The 18,582-nt window shown below is 39.4% G+C and overlaps 1 protein-coding gene across 2 annotated transcripts; it reads right to left on the reverse strand.

The window, feature by feature from the left end:
- Positions 1-212: 212 nt before the first annotated feature.
- Positions 213-18,039, reverse strand: brd9 (bromodomain containing 9). 2 transcript variants are annotated; one of them, XM_036558733.1, is made up of 17 exons: positions 17,871-18,039; positions 14,352-14,566; positions 14,061-14,150; positions 13,481-13,616; positions 12,959-13,016; positions 12,648-12,792; positions 11,611-11,721; positions 10,991-11,109; positions 9,749-9,878; positions 8,806-8,881; positions 8,611-8,706; positions 7,746-7,878; positions 4,859-4,970; positions 3,632-3,682; positions 3,359-3,455; positions 2,142-2,315; positions 213-473 (listed from the first exon to the last, which is right to left on the reverse strand). In XM_036558733.1, exons 1-17 carry the CDS (start codon positions 17,920-17,922, stop codon positions 373-375), a joined length of 1,896 nt encoding a protein of 631 aa, XP_036414626.1. In that variant the 5' UTR covers positions 17,923-18,039; the 3' UTR covers positions 213-372. The 2 variants fall into 2 exon arrangements, with proteins under 2 accessions (XP_036414626.1, XP_036414625.1); XM_036558732.1 differs by having other exon boundaries at positions 10,991-11,112.
- Positions 18,040-18,582: the final 543 nt, after the last annotated feature.

Raw genomic sequence — 18,582 nt, forward strand, 5'->3', positions numbered from 1 at the left:
TGGTTCCTATCACCACCACTGTGAACAATTCTGACTCTACAAGTTTCTCTATAATGGAGCGTTTCATCAATGAAATGGACACAGTACTGTGGTAGATCTAAAGGCAGGAGATGAGTGTGAACAGTGTAAGTTCCTAAGACCAAAGCATTTACAAAGTCTTGTAGACTCGTCATCAAATATAAACCGTTACACTTAAAGGAAGATGCAGACGTCCATGTTTACAAAAACACAATCTTGAGAGCGTTTATTGTACAAAATGATACCCAATGCAGCTAATCTGTACAAGCTCACAGTCACAAGCGTATAAATCATACAGCAGTCCATTTACAGCAGGCCGTGAGGGCCAGCGGGCGTGGAAACGGCACACGTCAATCAGCTGTTGGCCGTGGAGCCAGACTCTGGAGACTGAAGGAACTCGTAGGGGTCGTGAACCATCTCTGATTGGTCTCCTACACCCAGGTGGGACGGGCTCCCTGAGCACACAGAGAGGGATGGAGAGGAAAACGTGACTCGGTCATAAATAAAAGTCAATATAATCTTCTAAAAGAAAATGTGTGGTTTTGTGCCTTGAATTTCAGACTCATGTGAAATAGCACCGTTTCTGTGTAACTGTCAGACCAATTCCTCAGCCTCCTGAGATGGATGCTAAATGATGCATCAAGAGTGGGCAGAATGGCAAAAGATTATGTTTAATTGAATCATAATTTCAATTTTAATTGTAAAGATATTTTTACGATATTCCCACGTCATTTTTAGGTGTGTTCAGTGTTTAAGCTTGTCGAACAAGTTGTAACTGACAAAATGCTCTAACAAAAAAGTAGAGCCACGTAAAAAGCCATTTTAAAAAATGCATCTGCAAAATAATCTATTTAAAAAGCAGGAAGAAAATACAAATTGGTAAAATGAATTAATTGACCATTTTCACACTTCTGTGTTTGTTCATGCGGAAGAGTAAATAATAGCGTTAAACAGTTGGTCGCGCTGTAAATAATGGCTGACACTGCTGGGATGGGAATCATTGCTGCGTTCCTAAATGCACCAATAATTCAACCCAACAGCCTCACCTGAGTTTCCACTTAGTCAAGTTTAAAAATGTTCAACTCCGGCTGAAAAGCTCCGTTCGCCATGTGTCGCTTCTAACGAGGAAACCAAAAAAATGCTCAGCTCCTACACAAATATGTATTCACTGCTGTATTTATAGTCCTGGAGACGGTCATCACAGAGGTTTGCGTAAAAACCTTGAGAAACTGACTCCCCTCCACTGTAGCTCGGTCAGCTCCATCAGTAACTGTAAAGTAGAAATACGATGCTGTGTCTCTGTGCTAGTTGTGTTCAGGGCACTTACTGAAGACGCTAATGTTTATATGGGCTGAGTAGGACGAATTAAGCCTGGTGGACTTTTGCGATAACACACAACCTCGAGTGTTCTATGCTTAATTGAACATCCGCTCCGCTCCTCCTCTTCTTTGCAAGATCTGTCTCGGGCAAATTCCTCACAGTTCAGACGTTGATTTTTTGCGCAATACGTTCCGCTTTTGAACAGCTTCTTTAGACACGGAAATGCGCCTTCAAATGTGGGATGCGCAACACAGACGTCTGCAGAAGCGCACTCGATTTACTGAGCTCCACACAGCGGCAGATGCTTCAGCCACGTCAAACTAGCCTTTTCACCCATGTTGGAGGAACTACCAGACATGCCAACTGCCCTACTAGTAACCGCGCTGAGGCTGAAGGAAGATTTTTGAGGCAGGCTGAAAACTGGCGACTCTCCATTGCCACTCTGTGAGACGGTATCGCTACTATTTACAGCCAACTGTGACGACGCAGTCTATAAAATAAGTGGGCTGCCATCCAATCAGCTACTTGTTACACACTTTATTCAGTTTCTTTATGCTGGTTGGTGTTTTTATAGCCTATATACTCAGTAAAATTATAATTGCTCTAAATGTGTCTTTATTTATGAACCATGCAGTTGGGTGTCCTAGAAGTACTGACCACATCATACACTCAGGAAAGTGTGCTGTAACACCGTTGATCATGATAATTAATAATAACGTGTTTTTAAACTTCTTGTTCTAAACTACAATGTTCTCTTGAAGCTGGAAGGTTTTCTTGCAGTTTCAGAATGTTGTGTATTTTACCTAAATGGTGCTGGTCTCTCTCGGAGGCGTTAGAGAGAGAAGAGAGGTTGGAGGAGGGTCTGGAGCCCACCCTGTCCACTGCCGCATCCTGGAACTCCTGCAGCAGTTTGGCCGTGTCGTCATAGTGCTGATGACCCTCCTCGTGTTCCGGCTCCTTCTTCACCGGCTTACCTGCTACAGAAAAGACAAAGGTTCATCAGTGGGACACGATCAGGGCCGAATGCAATCCTGAATGTCAGAACATGTTGAATACTGACATAATTAGGGATTTTAAAGGGGAACTCCACCGATTTTTCAAAAATTCTACATACTTAAATGGTTAAAATGTAAATAAAGTCATTCGGAGTGGTTTGGTGTGAAATTCTCCGTTCTAGAGAAACTTATCGAGTCACAATTGTTCACAGTGGTGGTGATAGGAACCAGACGTCCACCTCTAAAAGCTCCCTCACAGAAAGGTATTACATGAAATGGTTAGTTGGAATGGAGAATGGATAGTTCTATGATAAAGTTTTGGCTTAAAATGTATTTTAATCCATTTATTTCAATCCACTCATGGTGGAGGGACACATGCAGGGTGCTGTGAGGCAAAATAGCCCCCAAAGAAAACTTATTATTTCAGATTTATCACTATTTTACCATCATCAACCATATAAACTCAGAAGACTCGTGTAGGTTCACTGGTGGTTTGGATAGTAAATAAAATGTCTATATTTGTGTTGTAGTCATGGCGACCCCTGGTTCCTATCACCACCACTGTAAAGACATCTGAGTCTACAGGGTTTTCTACAATGAACCATTTCAGGTCAAACCACTCTGAACGATCTCAAGGACTGAAATTTTGAAAAATTGGTGGAATTCTCCTTTAAGCTATATCTGCTGTACAGTCACTATACAACATCTCTACCACTGCAGGGGAGCGGAATGATTCACTGTCTTTGCTCACCTGATGACATATCTTCAGCAATATAAAATCTCCTAGATTAAGCAGAGTCTGTGAAAAAATATGCGATGCAGTCGGCTAAATGGGCGGGGCTAAGCTGCAGTAGGCTGAATGGGCGGTCATATGTAAATGCGTTCATGGTTATGACATCAAAACCATACTGAATTTCTAAAGGGCTGTTTTTACAGCCTGGTTTATGTCCGGACTGTGCGGACCGGGAAGTGAAGGATTTTAAGTCGGATCCGGCGCTGGACTGAAAGATGAAGTGAATTCTTACCCAGAGGGTTGAGCATGTCCAGAGACATGTCTGGATAGCTCTTCAGGGACATGAAGTCCAGCACTGAGCTGCTTTCCATCACACCTTCATCTGCACCCTGAAATCAAGCAGAAAGTTCAGAGCAGTTAGTTTCAGTCAGCAACAAACGGACAGCACATCGGTTCTAGATGAACACTTCACAGGTGTGTCTCCATCACAGTCTCTTTCACATGAGTTCATCACACAAAAATCCAAACAGATCACGTCTTGTTAAATAAGGACTAACAGCATTACCTGCATATCACACAAGCTGGACTTTGCTTCGTCCAAAGGCATGTTCCGCTTCTGAAAAGGCAAAGCAAAGTGTTCCACTAAAGCACTGAGGCCTCCCTGATGTTAAGAAACATCCTGCAGAGAGTCGGAGTGTAAATCTTTGACCTCACAAAACTAGGAAACGATTCAGTGCGTCAAGAAATATTAGTCCTATTTGAAGCAGTTATTTAGGTGTGAAAACCATCTGATCTCTCATAACAGTTCAAGCTTTTTACATTTAAAAATAATAACACGTTCTAAAATATTTAGACCAAAACTGAGTTGTTGTTCAAATCTGAATGCATTATTATTTTATTTTCTGTCTTTGCACCCACTATGACATTTTTTGTGAAGATAAATGTGCCTGTAGAAACTATTTACACAGCAGCAGCCACGTTTACATGCAGCCTAATAATCCGTTAATAATCCGACTAATAGCTCAATCTGAATAGAATACGTCCATATAAACACGTCAATCAGAATAGCCTAGTCTGATTGAGGCCATTCAGAATACAGTTTCTATCTGATTGATCGAGGTGGGTAATCCTGTAAATAATCAGTTAAATAGAAGAATAATATCCGTGTAAACGCCTGTATCTGATTACATTCCCAATCGGAAAGTTTAAGCCCGTTCTGATCATGTTCGTCGTGTCATAGTGAAAGTTTATACCGTTCAACATGGCGGAGCAGAAACTGGTCTGCAGAGGAGACGAAGTTTATGCTCTGATCTTTAAAAGATGGCGGTGGGACGGACGTCCAGCTTATGTGTCTCAGAACACGACGCCTTCCTCTTGGCCTTCTTTAATAAGGACATGTGAAGGACGTTTTCCTGAGTCTGACATCATTTTAAAGCAGTTAAAAACACAAGCACTGCTCACTGCTGCTCATCTCACTCTGACTGGACTCACGTGATGCTGGTTGTCACGGTAACGTCTACACTAAGTGGTTCTCTACGCATGCATGTAATTTTAGATTGGATCACTTGTAGTGCGCACGTCAGCAGAGGTCTTCTATGACGTTGTTGAGTAGAGTGAGAATAAACACCTCAGTCTTAATCTATAATAGGAATGTATTCAATCAGATTGGAGAACATCTTTGCATGTAAACACAGACAGTGGAATACAGACATCAAGATTTATGAAACTTATTATAGCTGATTCTAACAGCTGAGTCATGTTTGTTTACATCCCTTGTACTGAGGTGAGGTACCTGTCGGATTTGGAAGACGGCCTTGGAGTGATCTCCACCCGTCATTTTATCCAACAGATCGTCCACCAGCCTTTTGGTAAAACTGCCACAGTCCTTCACAAACTCCTGGAGACTGAAACACACAAACACACACACACACACACACACACACACACACACACACACACACACACACACACGTTAGAGTCATGAGAAATCCTACCACTTATGCAGTTTTTCCTTAACAGCACCCAAACACTGGGACACTCACAGGGCTTGTTAATGAACCATCAGGTGTATTTAAATTAATATATGTTTATTTATGAAGTTATAATGTATTAACCAACAACATTATCACATACAAAGACTCACACAAAGACAGGACCTATAATAAAAATGCACTGAAAGTTGGTTTTAGAGTGTATCGTCACGTCCTGTGTCTGGTTGTCTCTTCTTCCCTGAGTGTTTCCAGGTTGGCGTTGCTGCAGTGAAGGTACCTTTTGTAAATTTAATAAAGGGAATGTAGGGGCGGCCTGGCCTTTTTGTTTGACCTGTTGGACTTTGTTTATCAGTAGTGTAGTGAAGGTAGTGTTTTTGTAATTTTCTTTTCTTTTTTTTTGGTAGTTTAGCTAGTTCATGTTTTTTTTTAATATCTCTTGTTTGTTATTTTGGGCTTTGGGCCTCCCTGAACTTATGTTTTCTTTACTTTAGTTGCCTGTTTTAATTATGGGCAGTCTTGCTTCCTCTCTGTTGCGCCCCAGGAGATGTAACGTGTATTATTGTATGCAAGTTTAAACACAGGCTAGTTAAGTAAGTAAGTGTTTACTAAGTTCAGCTGTGTGTTACTAAATCAAAAGTTTGACCACACAAACTAGTTTACGTTGAGCTCAGAAGTTACCATATATTTACACCTCCCTCTAAGCAGATGTAAGTGTTGGGGAAACCAACGGAAACCACACAGAAAGCAAAACAGACCATAAACATTTTTTATTTGGTTAACTAAGCTAAAAACTCAATGCAATTTGCTGTGATTTTACTTACAGCTCTAATCATCGCCCTCATTCTAACTCCGAATATGAAGCTAAACACCCACATCTCCAGCTCTCCAGTGACCTGGTAAAATGACTAAACTGAGGCTGCTGTTGTGTGTCAGCCAAAACCATAGCTGCACATTTGGACGTTGCAAAGAAATATTAAAGAATAAACAGACAGCGGCTAAAAATATTCAGTTTTATTCAACCTGCACACATCGTTCTCTTCTACACTGGAAATGTTTTCCATGGAAAAGTCAGTACAAGCTGCCATTGTGTTTCCATGGAACTCGTTCTGAATGTGTTTGTCATGATAAAGTGACGTACGCATTAGTTACCTGTTACCAGCTCAGACAGGACTTAAGTATTTGTGCTGCAACCGAATTTAGCAAAAGGATAGTTTGAAAACGAACCAGTGTAACTAAGGACTTTCTGCACAAACTCAAGTATAAACTTACTAGTGTAGTTTTTTTGTGATGCTAATGTTAGCATAGTGGCAAGTTTATCATTGTCCTTTACAATCTGCCTTATTTTGATTAGCTACTACAGTCCAGCCTGGTTGTGTAGAATTTTAAATGCCACTGTTTTTCATTTTGTTGAATAAGATTTTTGTCCACTTCCTGCAAATCTTGCAACAGAGGTGAAAGAACACATTTCTGGGTGGAGCAACGACAGGTCAACAGGACATGCTCAGAGTACAGCACTGTGGGTATATATTACTGCAAGGATTAACTGGATTTATTTGAATAGTTAGATACCACTCAGGGACATTAGATACGGTGGGCAAGGGGTCCAGGAACCAGTGATTAGTGATGGACAGTAACAAAGTAAATGTAATTTGTTACTGTAGTTTTTTCCTGTATCTGTACTTTACTGAAGTTTTTTCCATTTTGGGCGACTTTTTACTTTCACTCCACTACATTTCAAAGTCAGATATCTCACTTTTTACTCCACCACATTATGAGAAATCTGTCATTCCTTTTGGTTTATGTGTGCATAAAAACATAACAGGTCAAAACGAAAGAAGAGCGAAGTAAAAACACCAATCAGGGCACAGCGGTCACTTTGTTTTGAGCTTGTTTTGACTGTTGGTCATACCGACCCAGTGCAGCACACGGTTCAACGTCAGTGCAGCAGCGTAAAATTCTGGGAGAGTCTATTCAACATAAATGATGAACAAACCTAACTTTGTGTAAACAGACCACAGTATAGAAATATGTACTCATATGCAGTTGAGACTGACGTGTCTTTATTCTGAATTTATACAAACACATTTCATTTTATAGTAAATTAGTTTAGGCTAGTTTATGTTTATGAACAGAGACCTACAGATGCAGTTTAGTGAAGGAAACTCATTTGTGAATCTGAGTTTAAAACAAGTTTTTACTAAACTTAAACTTGTAAATAAATCTTAAACTGAAACTTTGCTTGTTTGTAAAAAGTAATTTCAGAGCCACTCAGTTCTGCCTGATGGAAACTGTTTGCCTTCAGTGTTTTGTTATGATAATTTTAATAGACATCAGCGTCACTAATTAATGACTCTATTAAAAGACTGGTTTACCAAGAGAGACACTGGAGTATTTTCACCTAAAATGAGTTAATGAAGCGAGTCTTGTTATAAAATGCTAATAGGACATCAGAGCCATAATTAACCTTTTAGTACTTTTACTGCTGATACTTAAGTACATTTGAAGGCAAATACTTTTGTACTTTTACTCAAGTGGAGGTCTAAAGGGAGGAACTTCTACTTTTACTGGAGTAATATTTTACCTTGGGTCTCTCTACTTTAACTCAAGTACATGATTTGTGTACTTCGTCCACCACTGCCAGTGATGTAGTGAACCCACATTCCTTGCTTGGTGGATCTGATGGAGTACCTGAGAGCGCACTGGACGCCCGTTTCGTCCCCATAGGCCGAGTACAGCATCTCCATCTCCTCAGGCAGAAGATCCGGGTAGACGGAGTTATTCTGCAGCGTCTGAGTGTTATACGCACTGCTCAGGAACGTCACTGCACACAGAAAAGGTCCATGAATAAAACCAGTACCATGTCAAACGGAATAGAATTCAACTGTTACTCCATGAGAGTTCTTATTATATTATAATAATAATAATAATAATAATGATAATAATAATGATAAGGATCTCCATAGCAGGCTGAAGTCAGTGTCTTATTCGCCGGCTTCTTGTTCGAATTTTCCCGTTCCACCTTCAATGGTGCAGCAGTTACATTCTGGCACCCCAGGCGTAATAATAATAACTGCTGCACCATTTAAGGTGGAACGGGAAAACTCGAACAAGAAGCTGGCGAATAAGACACTGATTTCAGCTTCGTCAGAGAACACACAAATGCTTTTTTTCGAGTGTGTCCACACTTAAAAAACTTCCTTTCTACAGGATATGATAGTGTTCTTATGGATATGTCGATTTGCACAGGATTAATATAAACTGGGCTTATTTTTATGGCTCATTGTATAGAATATAAAAGACGCTGGAATCTTTACTATCGCAGGAGAGCACAGTCAGTAAAAATGATTGACATGGCTCATTCAGACGGGACTAAAACCACTGAGAAACGCCGGTAATAATTACATTACCCACCTCCTCAGGTAAAACTAATCCTTGGGCTTTAACCAAGTCTTAGAGAAGAAATGATGCATGTGACTAATCTGTGTTTAGGGAACTTCAGTAAAAGCGAAGTGACGCAAACACAGCACTGATTCACAGCAGAAGACCCACTTACCTTTATATCTTCGGTCATCTTTGAATCCCAGCGACGTCAGGCCAGGTAAAAGCTTATTTGACAGGGAGCTTAAATCTACAGAAAGGGTCTCTTCCTCTGTGAAATAATGAAACAAACCTTTAGATTTTTGTTGAGGAGTAGTTGAAGCAGTGTTATGTACACTGTAGTATGTAGAGATGTACAGCACTGTGGTACCTTCAGCCTCCGGGTCCTGCTGATTAACCACGGTGTAAATCAGAGATCCTTCTGCTTCCTTCTTAAGGTAACCAACCTGAGAAAAACAAACACAGTGATACTCCTCAGGTCCCACACAGGGCAGTGCTGCAAGACTATACACCAAAAAACAAAGTCAATGCTATTTTATGTTGCTGGCATAGTTCATGTTTCTCATGACGGACTAAACAGATCATTTTTCTACGGAAGCGACATTTTTCAAAGGCTCTTGTTTTATGTATCTGCAGTTTAACACAAAATAAGTCATTATTATATCTTTAATGCATCCACCTATTGCAGAAAAGCTCCAGTAAATTGTTGTCAAAATTTCTACATTATTAAATTGTGTGTCATTAGATGTAAACAAAGTCACTCAGAGTGGTTTGGTGTGAAATGCACTGTTCTGGAGAAACTTTAGAATCACATCAGAATTGTTCACAGTGGTGGTGATAGGAACCAGACGTCTGAAAGGTTTAATGCCTCTAAAAGCTCCATCACAGGATTTATTATATGACATGGTTATGAATATGATGCCTGACAGTTTAGAGAAAGTTTTGGCCTAAAATGTTTTTTGTTTTTTTTAAATAGATTTTTTTTTTAATTTTTATTTTTTCAGATTTATTATTAATTTTACCATCATCAACATTCCATATCAGAAGACTCGTGTAGGTTCACTGGTGGTTTTGGATAGTAAATAAAATGTCTATATTTGTGTTGTAGTCATGGCGACCCCTGGTTCCTATCACCACCACTGTAAAGACATCGGAGTCAACAACCCTAGATGACTTTGTTCACATCTCAGCCACTGAACAACGCAAAAATTTGGTGGATTTCCCCTTTAATATCTGTTCAGAGCAGCTACAATTTTTGGATGGTGTAATAAAGACCTTATTTTGAAGGCCATAAATCTATAAGTGAAGTGTACCTTAGAGGTCGGCATGAAGCGGTTGATGCGGTCGCGCGCCTCATCGGCTGCGTGCTCCACCAGAGCCAGGACGTGTTCCTCCGCTGTGCTGTCCGTCAGGCTGCAGGCGTTTCCCTCCGGCTCGTACTCACTGAGGAACACACAGGCCGCTCTTACACACTAACATCCTGCACCATTCCCCCTAAAGAGATTTCTGGCTTTGCAGTTAGTAAAGCTACAAACGCTGCAGTCCAGTTTGCAGGACAGTCATCACACTAACTGGTCCTTAGTAGCTTTAGCTGTCTGTTAACTATCAATCATTAGCTTTTATGGCAGGAGTATTACTTTAAAGTGTGGTATTTAACAGCATACACACCAAATCAGGCAGTCTGGGCTGTAGAATGTAAAGGAGCAGCAATTTATAATAGCAAATCTATGACAACTGCATGTTACTGCATTTGTTCTTGTTGTATGCAGAGGTTTGAGCACCCAGTTCAAATTACATGTATTTCTTCACTTCTACACATCCTCAACTGACAACACACTTCTGCACATTTTAATGCACACTTACTGTTTATTTGCTGAATTTAACATACTGGGGGAACAAAATATAAAATGTGGCCTATAAAAAAGTTATATAAAAGTTTTAATTTAAATGGTATGTTTTCATCTCCCCCCCAAATTTACATATTTTATATACACTCAGTAAATATATACTATATATAAATATCTACATATATACTCAGTAAATAAATAGAAATTGTGCATTAAAACTTACAGAAAAGCCATATTTAAGTGTGCTCTCTACACTTAATTATGGAGCCAAAATAAGTGTTAAAACACTAATTTTAAGTGTTAAAATCAACAAAACATTTCATTTGATTAGGGGTTTTCAAACATTGGCACAGAACTATACTATTAAAAAACAGCCCATGATTTTTCCAAAAGGGAAAACCACAAAAATAAGGGGGAAACGACGGTGCTGCAACTATTTACACTATTATATCACACTGTTACAAATCATTGGTCCTAGTCTTCAACAAAAGTTTGCATTTGTTTGTGTTAATTATGCTTACATCAGACACTGCACGTTATTTTTAGTTTAAATTTTTACTTCTGTATTAACAAATATTTTGCACAAGTAATGTGTCATGGTGAATATATATATATATATATATATATATATATATATATATATATACCCATAATTTCGAGGGTGACTATATGCTCCTCTCCTAACAGGTCTCAGAGGCAGGTTTTTACCTGATGATGGGCTCTTTGGCTGGCTGCTTTTTGGATTTTTTGGCCGACTCGGGATGGATGGGAGTGACTTCAGGTATGGACTCGTCGCCGGCCATGTCCTCATCACCCAGGATGGCGGCCTGCTGAGAGAAATCCATGTCGTGCATGAAAGACATGCTGCGCTTCAGAGCTAAGAGCCGCTCCTGCAAACAGAGCAGAAACAGAGCCACAGCCACGCGTTTACTCCTCTACCAGCAGGCCTGAGCGGGCCATGAGCATGGGAGTGAGGGAACTTAAAAAACGGATGGCTCCAAATGGATTTAAAAAAGGCTCTGTTAAAAAAAAAAAATACAAAAAATATGAAAAAATACAAAAATAGATGATTTTATGTATGACTGCATGCAATGCAGGTCACAACTGAACAGAATGCAAGTGAACAGCTCACTCAAGTAATATAATTAAAATGAGAATTAATGAAATGAATTTATGAAAAACAAATTGTGGAAATGATTAAAAATGACTATAATGAAAGACGGATCAAATAACGGTTCGAGTAAACTGAGAAAAGCAAGAAAATCTAGTAAGTGAATGTGGTTATGATGGATGGTGTGCAGGTTCATAACTGCACTAAAACATTTTACTTTGCTCATCATTTTGAAGCCTGTGTGCAGAAGTTTCTTCGCAGCTTTGTAGTAGACGGTCTCTGGTCGGTTATACACCATGGCGTTGTCACACATCAACTTGAAGTCTGCCTAAATATCAGACAGAGAAAAGCAGCAAAGATTCAAGTCAGTTTTAGACTATAGATCAATACGGAACAACAGATAAATAATGCACATAATGTAGATAAGTACTGTAACGTAACTGCAGATTCATACTGGATTAAAATCACTCCACAATTATTACTGTCAGACTGTAAAACTACACACTGCAGATTCATACTGGATTAAAATCACTCCACAATTATTACTGTCAGACTGTAAAACTACACACTGCAGATTCATACTGGATTAAAATCACTCCACAATTATTACAGTCAGACTGTAAAACTACACACACTGCAGATTCATACTGGATTAAAATCACTCCACAATTATTACCGTCAGACTGTAAAACTACACACACTGCAGATTCATACTGGATTAAAATCACTCCACAATTATTACAGTCAGACTGTAAAACTACACACACTGCAGATTCATACTGGATTAAAATCACTCCACAATTATTACTGTCAGACTGTAAAACTACACACTGCAGATTCATACTGGATTAAAATCACTCCACAATTATTACAGTCAGACTGTAAAAACTACACACACTGCAGATTCATACTGGATTAAAATCACTCCACAATTATTACCGTCAGACTGTAAAACTACACACACTGCAGATTCATACTGGATTAAAATCACTCCACAATTATTACTGTCAGACTGTAAAACTACACACACTGCAGATTCATACTGGATTAAAATCACTCCACAATTATTACTGTCAGACTGTAAAACTACACACTGCAGATTCATACTGGATTAAAATCACTCCACAATTATTACCGTCAGACTGTAAAACTACACACTGCAGATTCATACTGGATTAAAATCAGAGATCTACTCAATACAGCATCGTTCTTAGTGGTGGAAGTCTACTGCAATGTAATCATATTTTCAATTACCTTAAACTCTGTGACTGTTTTGTATTCGTTCGTTGTGATCTTCTCCTTCATGGTGCTGAAGTCCATGGGGTGTTTGATGATCATGGAGTATCCCGGGGCGATGGCGTCTGTCACAGGGAACGCGAAGAACCCATGTGGATCTTTCCTGAGGAGATGGACACACACGGACAGTATAAGCACATTAGCACAGGACCAGGAGAGAGAAATAAAGTGTATGAATGTCAATAATAAACAGAAGGAGTGCTTGCAGTATCTGGTTGCTGTATATTGTTTTATATTGTGAAGAAATGCTGTATATTATCAGCCTGCACCTCTGGAGCAGACGCAGGAAGTGCTCGAGAAGCTGCTGGCGAGGTGTGCACTCGTTTTCTGGAATAAGATCAGACGAGATACACATATTAGCAAAACAAACAGTAACGGCATACAAGCAATAGTGAAGTGTGGAAAAGACTGCTCCTTTTCTCAGCGCAGCACTGCAGTGAGGCTTGACAGATTCAATAGTAACTTAAGTAAGGCAGTAACAGTGTCAATCTATAATATGTCAATATATATCAGATTAGTTGAGTAATGTAACACTTCTGTAACCAGTTCCTCTCTTTACCGCTGTGATACTGCCTTTTTCTGGTACTTGTATCCTGCATGTCTCATTACATTTGAATTATTTTACTCTGTTTATGGACTACTGGGCTTTTTCATGTCTTGTGAAATCAGAGACTGAGCCTTATAATGTACTGTAATTATTTACATACACTTTTTCCAAATTAAGTTTTGACCTTTCACTGTTTTGCACAATGAGGACAGTGAATCGGTATTGGATGGCCCTGTGAACTCACCTTGCTGGGTGCGACAGGCTCTAACGGGCCGATCCGCCTGCGCCTCCACCTCCACCTTCACACTGGGCTGGAAATCATCAGCTTCAGGTTCGGCTTCCAGCTTCTCCCTCTTCCTCTTCTTCTCCTCCACCACCACCTGCAGCACAGCCACAGCATCACACACATTTTCTAAGCCGCCTGTCCTCCCGGATCGCAGTGGGTGCTGGAGAGTATGGACAGACTGCCAGTCCATCACAGGGCAGACAGACATATACATTCACACACACACACACTCACACCGTGGGGCAATTTAGCATCTACAACTGGCCTGACTGCCTGTCTTTGGCCTGTGGGAGGAAACCCACACAGACACAGGGAGACCATGCAAACTCCACACAGAAAGAACGCTGGTTGCCCGGCCGGGGAATCGAACCCTTCTTGCTGTGAGGCGACAGCGCTACCCACTGTGCCACCGAGCCACGGGATCAGTTAACGCAAACGCAGCAGTGCACGCACAGAAAACGTCATATACAGCATTTTTAAGATGACAGAATATTCAAACCATTTTAGCCTTATTTTTATTTTCAGTGAAATCTGTTACCTCCACAGGCTTGGACAGAGTGAAAGGCTCCACTGGTGCACTGGCTGCATTTTCTAACTGCTCTCTCTCTCGTTTCTTCTTCTTCTCCTCCTGGGAAAGGTGGGTGAAGCCAATGATGAAATTTTTATATTCTACAATAATTTTCTAAACATATTATCAAATGATGGTCGGTTAAAACAGCACAAACTGATATTACACTATTGCCTCAGCAATAACATCAGTAATAAATTAGTTCTTGCATCTATAATACAGTAATAATGCAGCAGACCCATCAGATCCTCCTTTACCGACCTTTCTTCTCCTCCTCTCCTCGTCGTCCACGTGCTTGTCCTTCTCCTTTTCTGATTTCTTCTTTTTTTTCTTTTTCTTCTCTTTGTGTCGCTCATGGTCAGAGCGGTCGTCGTAGTAACTCGAGTCGTGTCCCGAGCCGGACAGTTCGGTGACCTCACTTCCTCCGACCTTCAGTACAAGCTTCAGCGGCTTTTCTAGAGGTTTGTCCTCATAATCTGAGAAAAATAGAGAACAGAAACAAAATCATCACTAAAACTGAGCGTCAAGACATGGATACCTCTACTGGAGCAACCGAATCACTTCAGCACCACATCAAAATCTGTATTTCAATGTCGAACTTTATTACTTTATTACTATCTTATCAGGGTCAGTGATCCAATAAGCACCCTTTTTTTCCAAAATCTACACCAATGACTCGCTGTCTAAATTACAATCCATAACCATGAGATTAAAATCTTCACAATCTGACAGTTCAGGGTTCGATGCTGTGACTGGAACTGTCAGAACAGATTTTTTGGTGTCTGAGTCTGTAAAAGCACTAGGAAGTTAAAAGAAGTAGTAGAAGTGTTTGCCAAGAAAAATTATATATCATGCAATTTTCTTTTTTCTTAAGCTGAATTTTCACAATATATAGATACATGCCAAAAATATCAAGCTTATTATCAAACACATTATTATTTTAAACTCAGTAACTTCTATTTTAAAAATACTATTTTGGGAAAAAAAAAATTGGTATTGAAGTAATTTGGTCACTAATAAACTCTGTGAGTTCGCGTGGTCTGCCACTTCACGGCTGAGCTGTTGTTGCTCCTATACGTTTCCATTTTGCATTAATAGCACTTACAGTTGGCTGGGGCAGATCTAGCAGGACAGAACTTCCATGAACTGACTTGTGGCAGAGGTGGCCTCCTATGAACAGAGTCACTGAGCTCTTCAGTACGACCCTCTACTGCCAGTGTTTACAAGGCTATGGGCTTAATTATATCCACCTGTTAGCAACGGGTGTGGCGGAAAAACCTAAACACAATAATTAGGTGGGGTGTCCACATACTTTTGGCCTAGTGTAGTATAGTGTAACTATAGAGAGTGCCAGTAATCTGTACAAACTTCCAGAGAAAGGTGGGTAATGCCACAATGCCAATCACTTTGAGCAGAATACTGCTGCCACATTTGACTCACTGATGTCCAACAGATATATTTATTAGAAACAGGAAAAAATACAGCAGAAAGTGTTGTGACAGGAATAAAGTGATGAAATGTTGTAAAGTTATACTCCGGATGAAGATCTAACCTTGGAGAGGAATTCACGCCAGATTGAAAAGCATCACTACAGTGGAAAAACGTGAAATGCAACACACACATGACATTTCCTTACAACAGCCATGCCTTCATTACATTTGAAAGACTGTATTCAATTCTGACATGAATTCAGCATTTCATTTTTAAAACGAAAATCCTCATGCACTGTTCGCGTTTTTCCACTGTAGTGACAGCTTTTCAATCTGACATGAATTCATTTCCATATCTAACAGATATTTTTTCATTCTTTCATTTTATTTTAACTTTCATCTTTATTAAATATAAGTAGTCCTATACGTCCACAAGACCAAATTTAATATTACACGATGATATAAGGTGACAAAGTGTCTTTTTAGTCATGTGTTTTGACCAATTTGAAACATTTCTTCAGAAGTATCCTTCCTTAACCTCTTACTGAATTTACACGAAGCAAATTATTCAGTAACTGCATGAAATAACTGTAAATTTTTTTTTTTTTGTAAAAGCTCCTCTCAAATTAACAGAACATGTGTTTTATGATCATAAACATAATACAACATGCTTACAATTTACCGCTGAAAGCCAAAAATCTTTGTTATTTTCATAAAAATAATTTGTACAGAGCAGATCACTGAAGAGACGCCATCGGTTTATAGTTTATAGTTTATAGCCCAGATTTGTGGAAAAATGGGTCGACTTTCAGTAGAAAACAAAATTGTGAGTTCAGCTTCTTTTATTATAAGGGTTTAAAATTATATCACCCATCTATTTGACTGGAAAGCAGACAGTTTCAGCTCTCATACGACCCCCACCTTTAGAATGTAGCTTATGAAATATGAAAGTTATGAAGAATATGACGAAGTGCGTTTTGGAACCACCGGTGGTCCCAAGGAGTTTAAGAGGTTAAATATAAGTATTATTTTAATATTTAAATTTTAATTTAATATTATATGATGATATAAGGTGACACAGTGTCTTTTTAGTCATATGTTTGGAGCAACTGAATCACTTCAGCACCACATCAAAATCTGTCCTTCAATGTCAACCTTTACAACATTAGTACTCAACCGTATCAGGGTCAGTGATCCAATAAGCACGCTTTTTTTCCAAAATCTACACCACTGACTCGCTGTCTAAATTACAATCCATAACCATTTCAAGATTAACATCTTCAAAATCTGACAGTTCAGGGTTCGATGCTGTGACTGGAACTGTCAGAACAGATTTTTTGGTGTCTGAGTCTGTAAAAGCACTAGGAAGTTAAAAGAAGTAGTAGAAGTGTTTGCCAAAAAAAAAAAATATATCAAGCAATTTTCTTTTTTTCTTAAGCTGAATTTTTCACAATATGTAGATATATGCAAAAAATATCTAGTTTATTATCCATCCATCCATCATCTAAACCGCTTATCCTTCTGGGTCACGGTGGGGTGCTGGAGCCGGAGGGCAGGATACACCCTGGACAGGTCGCCAGTCCATCGCAGGGCAGACATCTAGTTTATTATCAAACATATTATTATTTTCCTTTAATTTTACTTTTACTTTTATTATAATCAAACTCATTTTATTTAAAATACTGTTTTGAAAAAAAAATGGCATGAACCAATTTGGTCACATAAAACACTGCTGTTCTGTGAGTTTGCGCGGTCTGCCACTTCACGCCTGAGCTGTTGTTGCTCCTATACGTTTCCATTTCGCATTAATAGCACTTACAGTTGTCTGGGGCAGATCTAGCAGGACAGAACTTCCACGAACTGACTTGTGGCAGAGGTGGCCTCCTATGAACAGAGTCACTGAGCTCTTCAGTGCGACCCTCTACTGCCAGTGTTTGTCTATGGAGACTGCAAGGCTATATGATGATATAAGGTGACGGCGTCTTTTTAGTCATGTGCTTTGACCAATTTGAAACATTTCTTCAGATTTCATGTGGACTAAATGTACAATATGGACATTAATGGACAGAAACCTGTAAAAAATTATCGTGTGTCATCTTGTACACCCTTGAAATCACTGTCAGCCCATTCATTAAAAAACAGAGGCCAAATAGCAAAGCATTCATTAATGCAGATCTCTAATAGATATTATAACACACAGCTCATCCACAGGAATCCCTGCATGATGACTGATTGCCGTTATTAACGGTAATAAGCGCTGATGTCTGTTCAGCTGCTGTACTGCTCCGTTTCCAGCACAGCAGACAAAGATTTTCCGCTTAAACCGTCGTTTTCTCACACAAACACGCACCTCCTTCCACCGTCCTCCACTCGGGTTTGTATTTCTTGTGCTTCTTCCCCATTTTGCGCTTCTCTCCGGCGCTGAATTAAAAGATTATAAACAGAAATTTGGACCTTTTTGCAGAACCGAGTCCGCAGCCGAAAACAAGACAATCCACTTCCGACGAGGCTCAGCACTGTTTCCGTTCCGAAGCCACGCCCTCCAGGGGCATGACGTTCATCCCATTCGCGATTTGATTGGGCGACGCTTTGCAGCTGAGCAGTGGCGAGGGTTCATATGTTTTATATTTTATCATTTTATCACTAATCATAAAAAATAATGATGAATTATTTCAATGATTAATTAATTTTCTTTAATAATAATGATTGAACGTATAAAAACTCTGTATATTTGTGTTGTAGTCATGGCGACCTCTGGTTCCTATCACCACCACTGTAAAGGACTCTGGGTTTGACAACAAACCATGAATTACACAGAAATCTCAGAAATGTTTAAAAAAACAGTGAAATTGAACCTTTAACTGTTTGTTTTAACCGTTCTGTTTGTTTACCACAATAAATGTTGTGCAGAATATAGATAGATAAATGTGTTAGTTTCAGTAGCCGGATATTTAAATCAGTCAGGGCTTTTTAAGAGATCAGTATCATTTCTGTCATTTGAGGTTCTTGTGAAGTCTGAAAATAGTGATTAATTAATCATTCAGACCGTCGTGAAAGCAATA

The sequence above is a fragment of the Colossoma macropomum genome, unplaced genomic scaffold, assembly GCF_904425465.1.
Source record: "Colossoma macropomum unplaced genomic scaffold, Colossoma_macropomum, whole genome shotgun sequence".
Taxonomy (NCBI): Eukaryota; Metazoa; Chordata; class Actinopteri; order Characiformes; family Serrasalmidae; genus Colossoma; species Colossoma macropomum.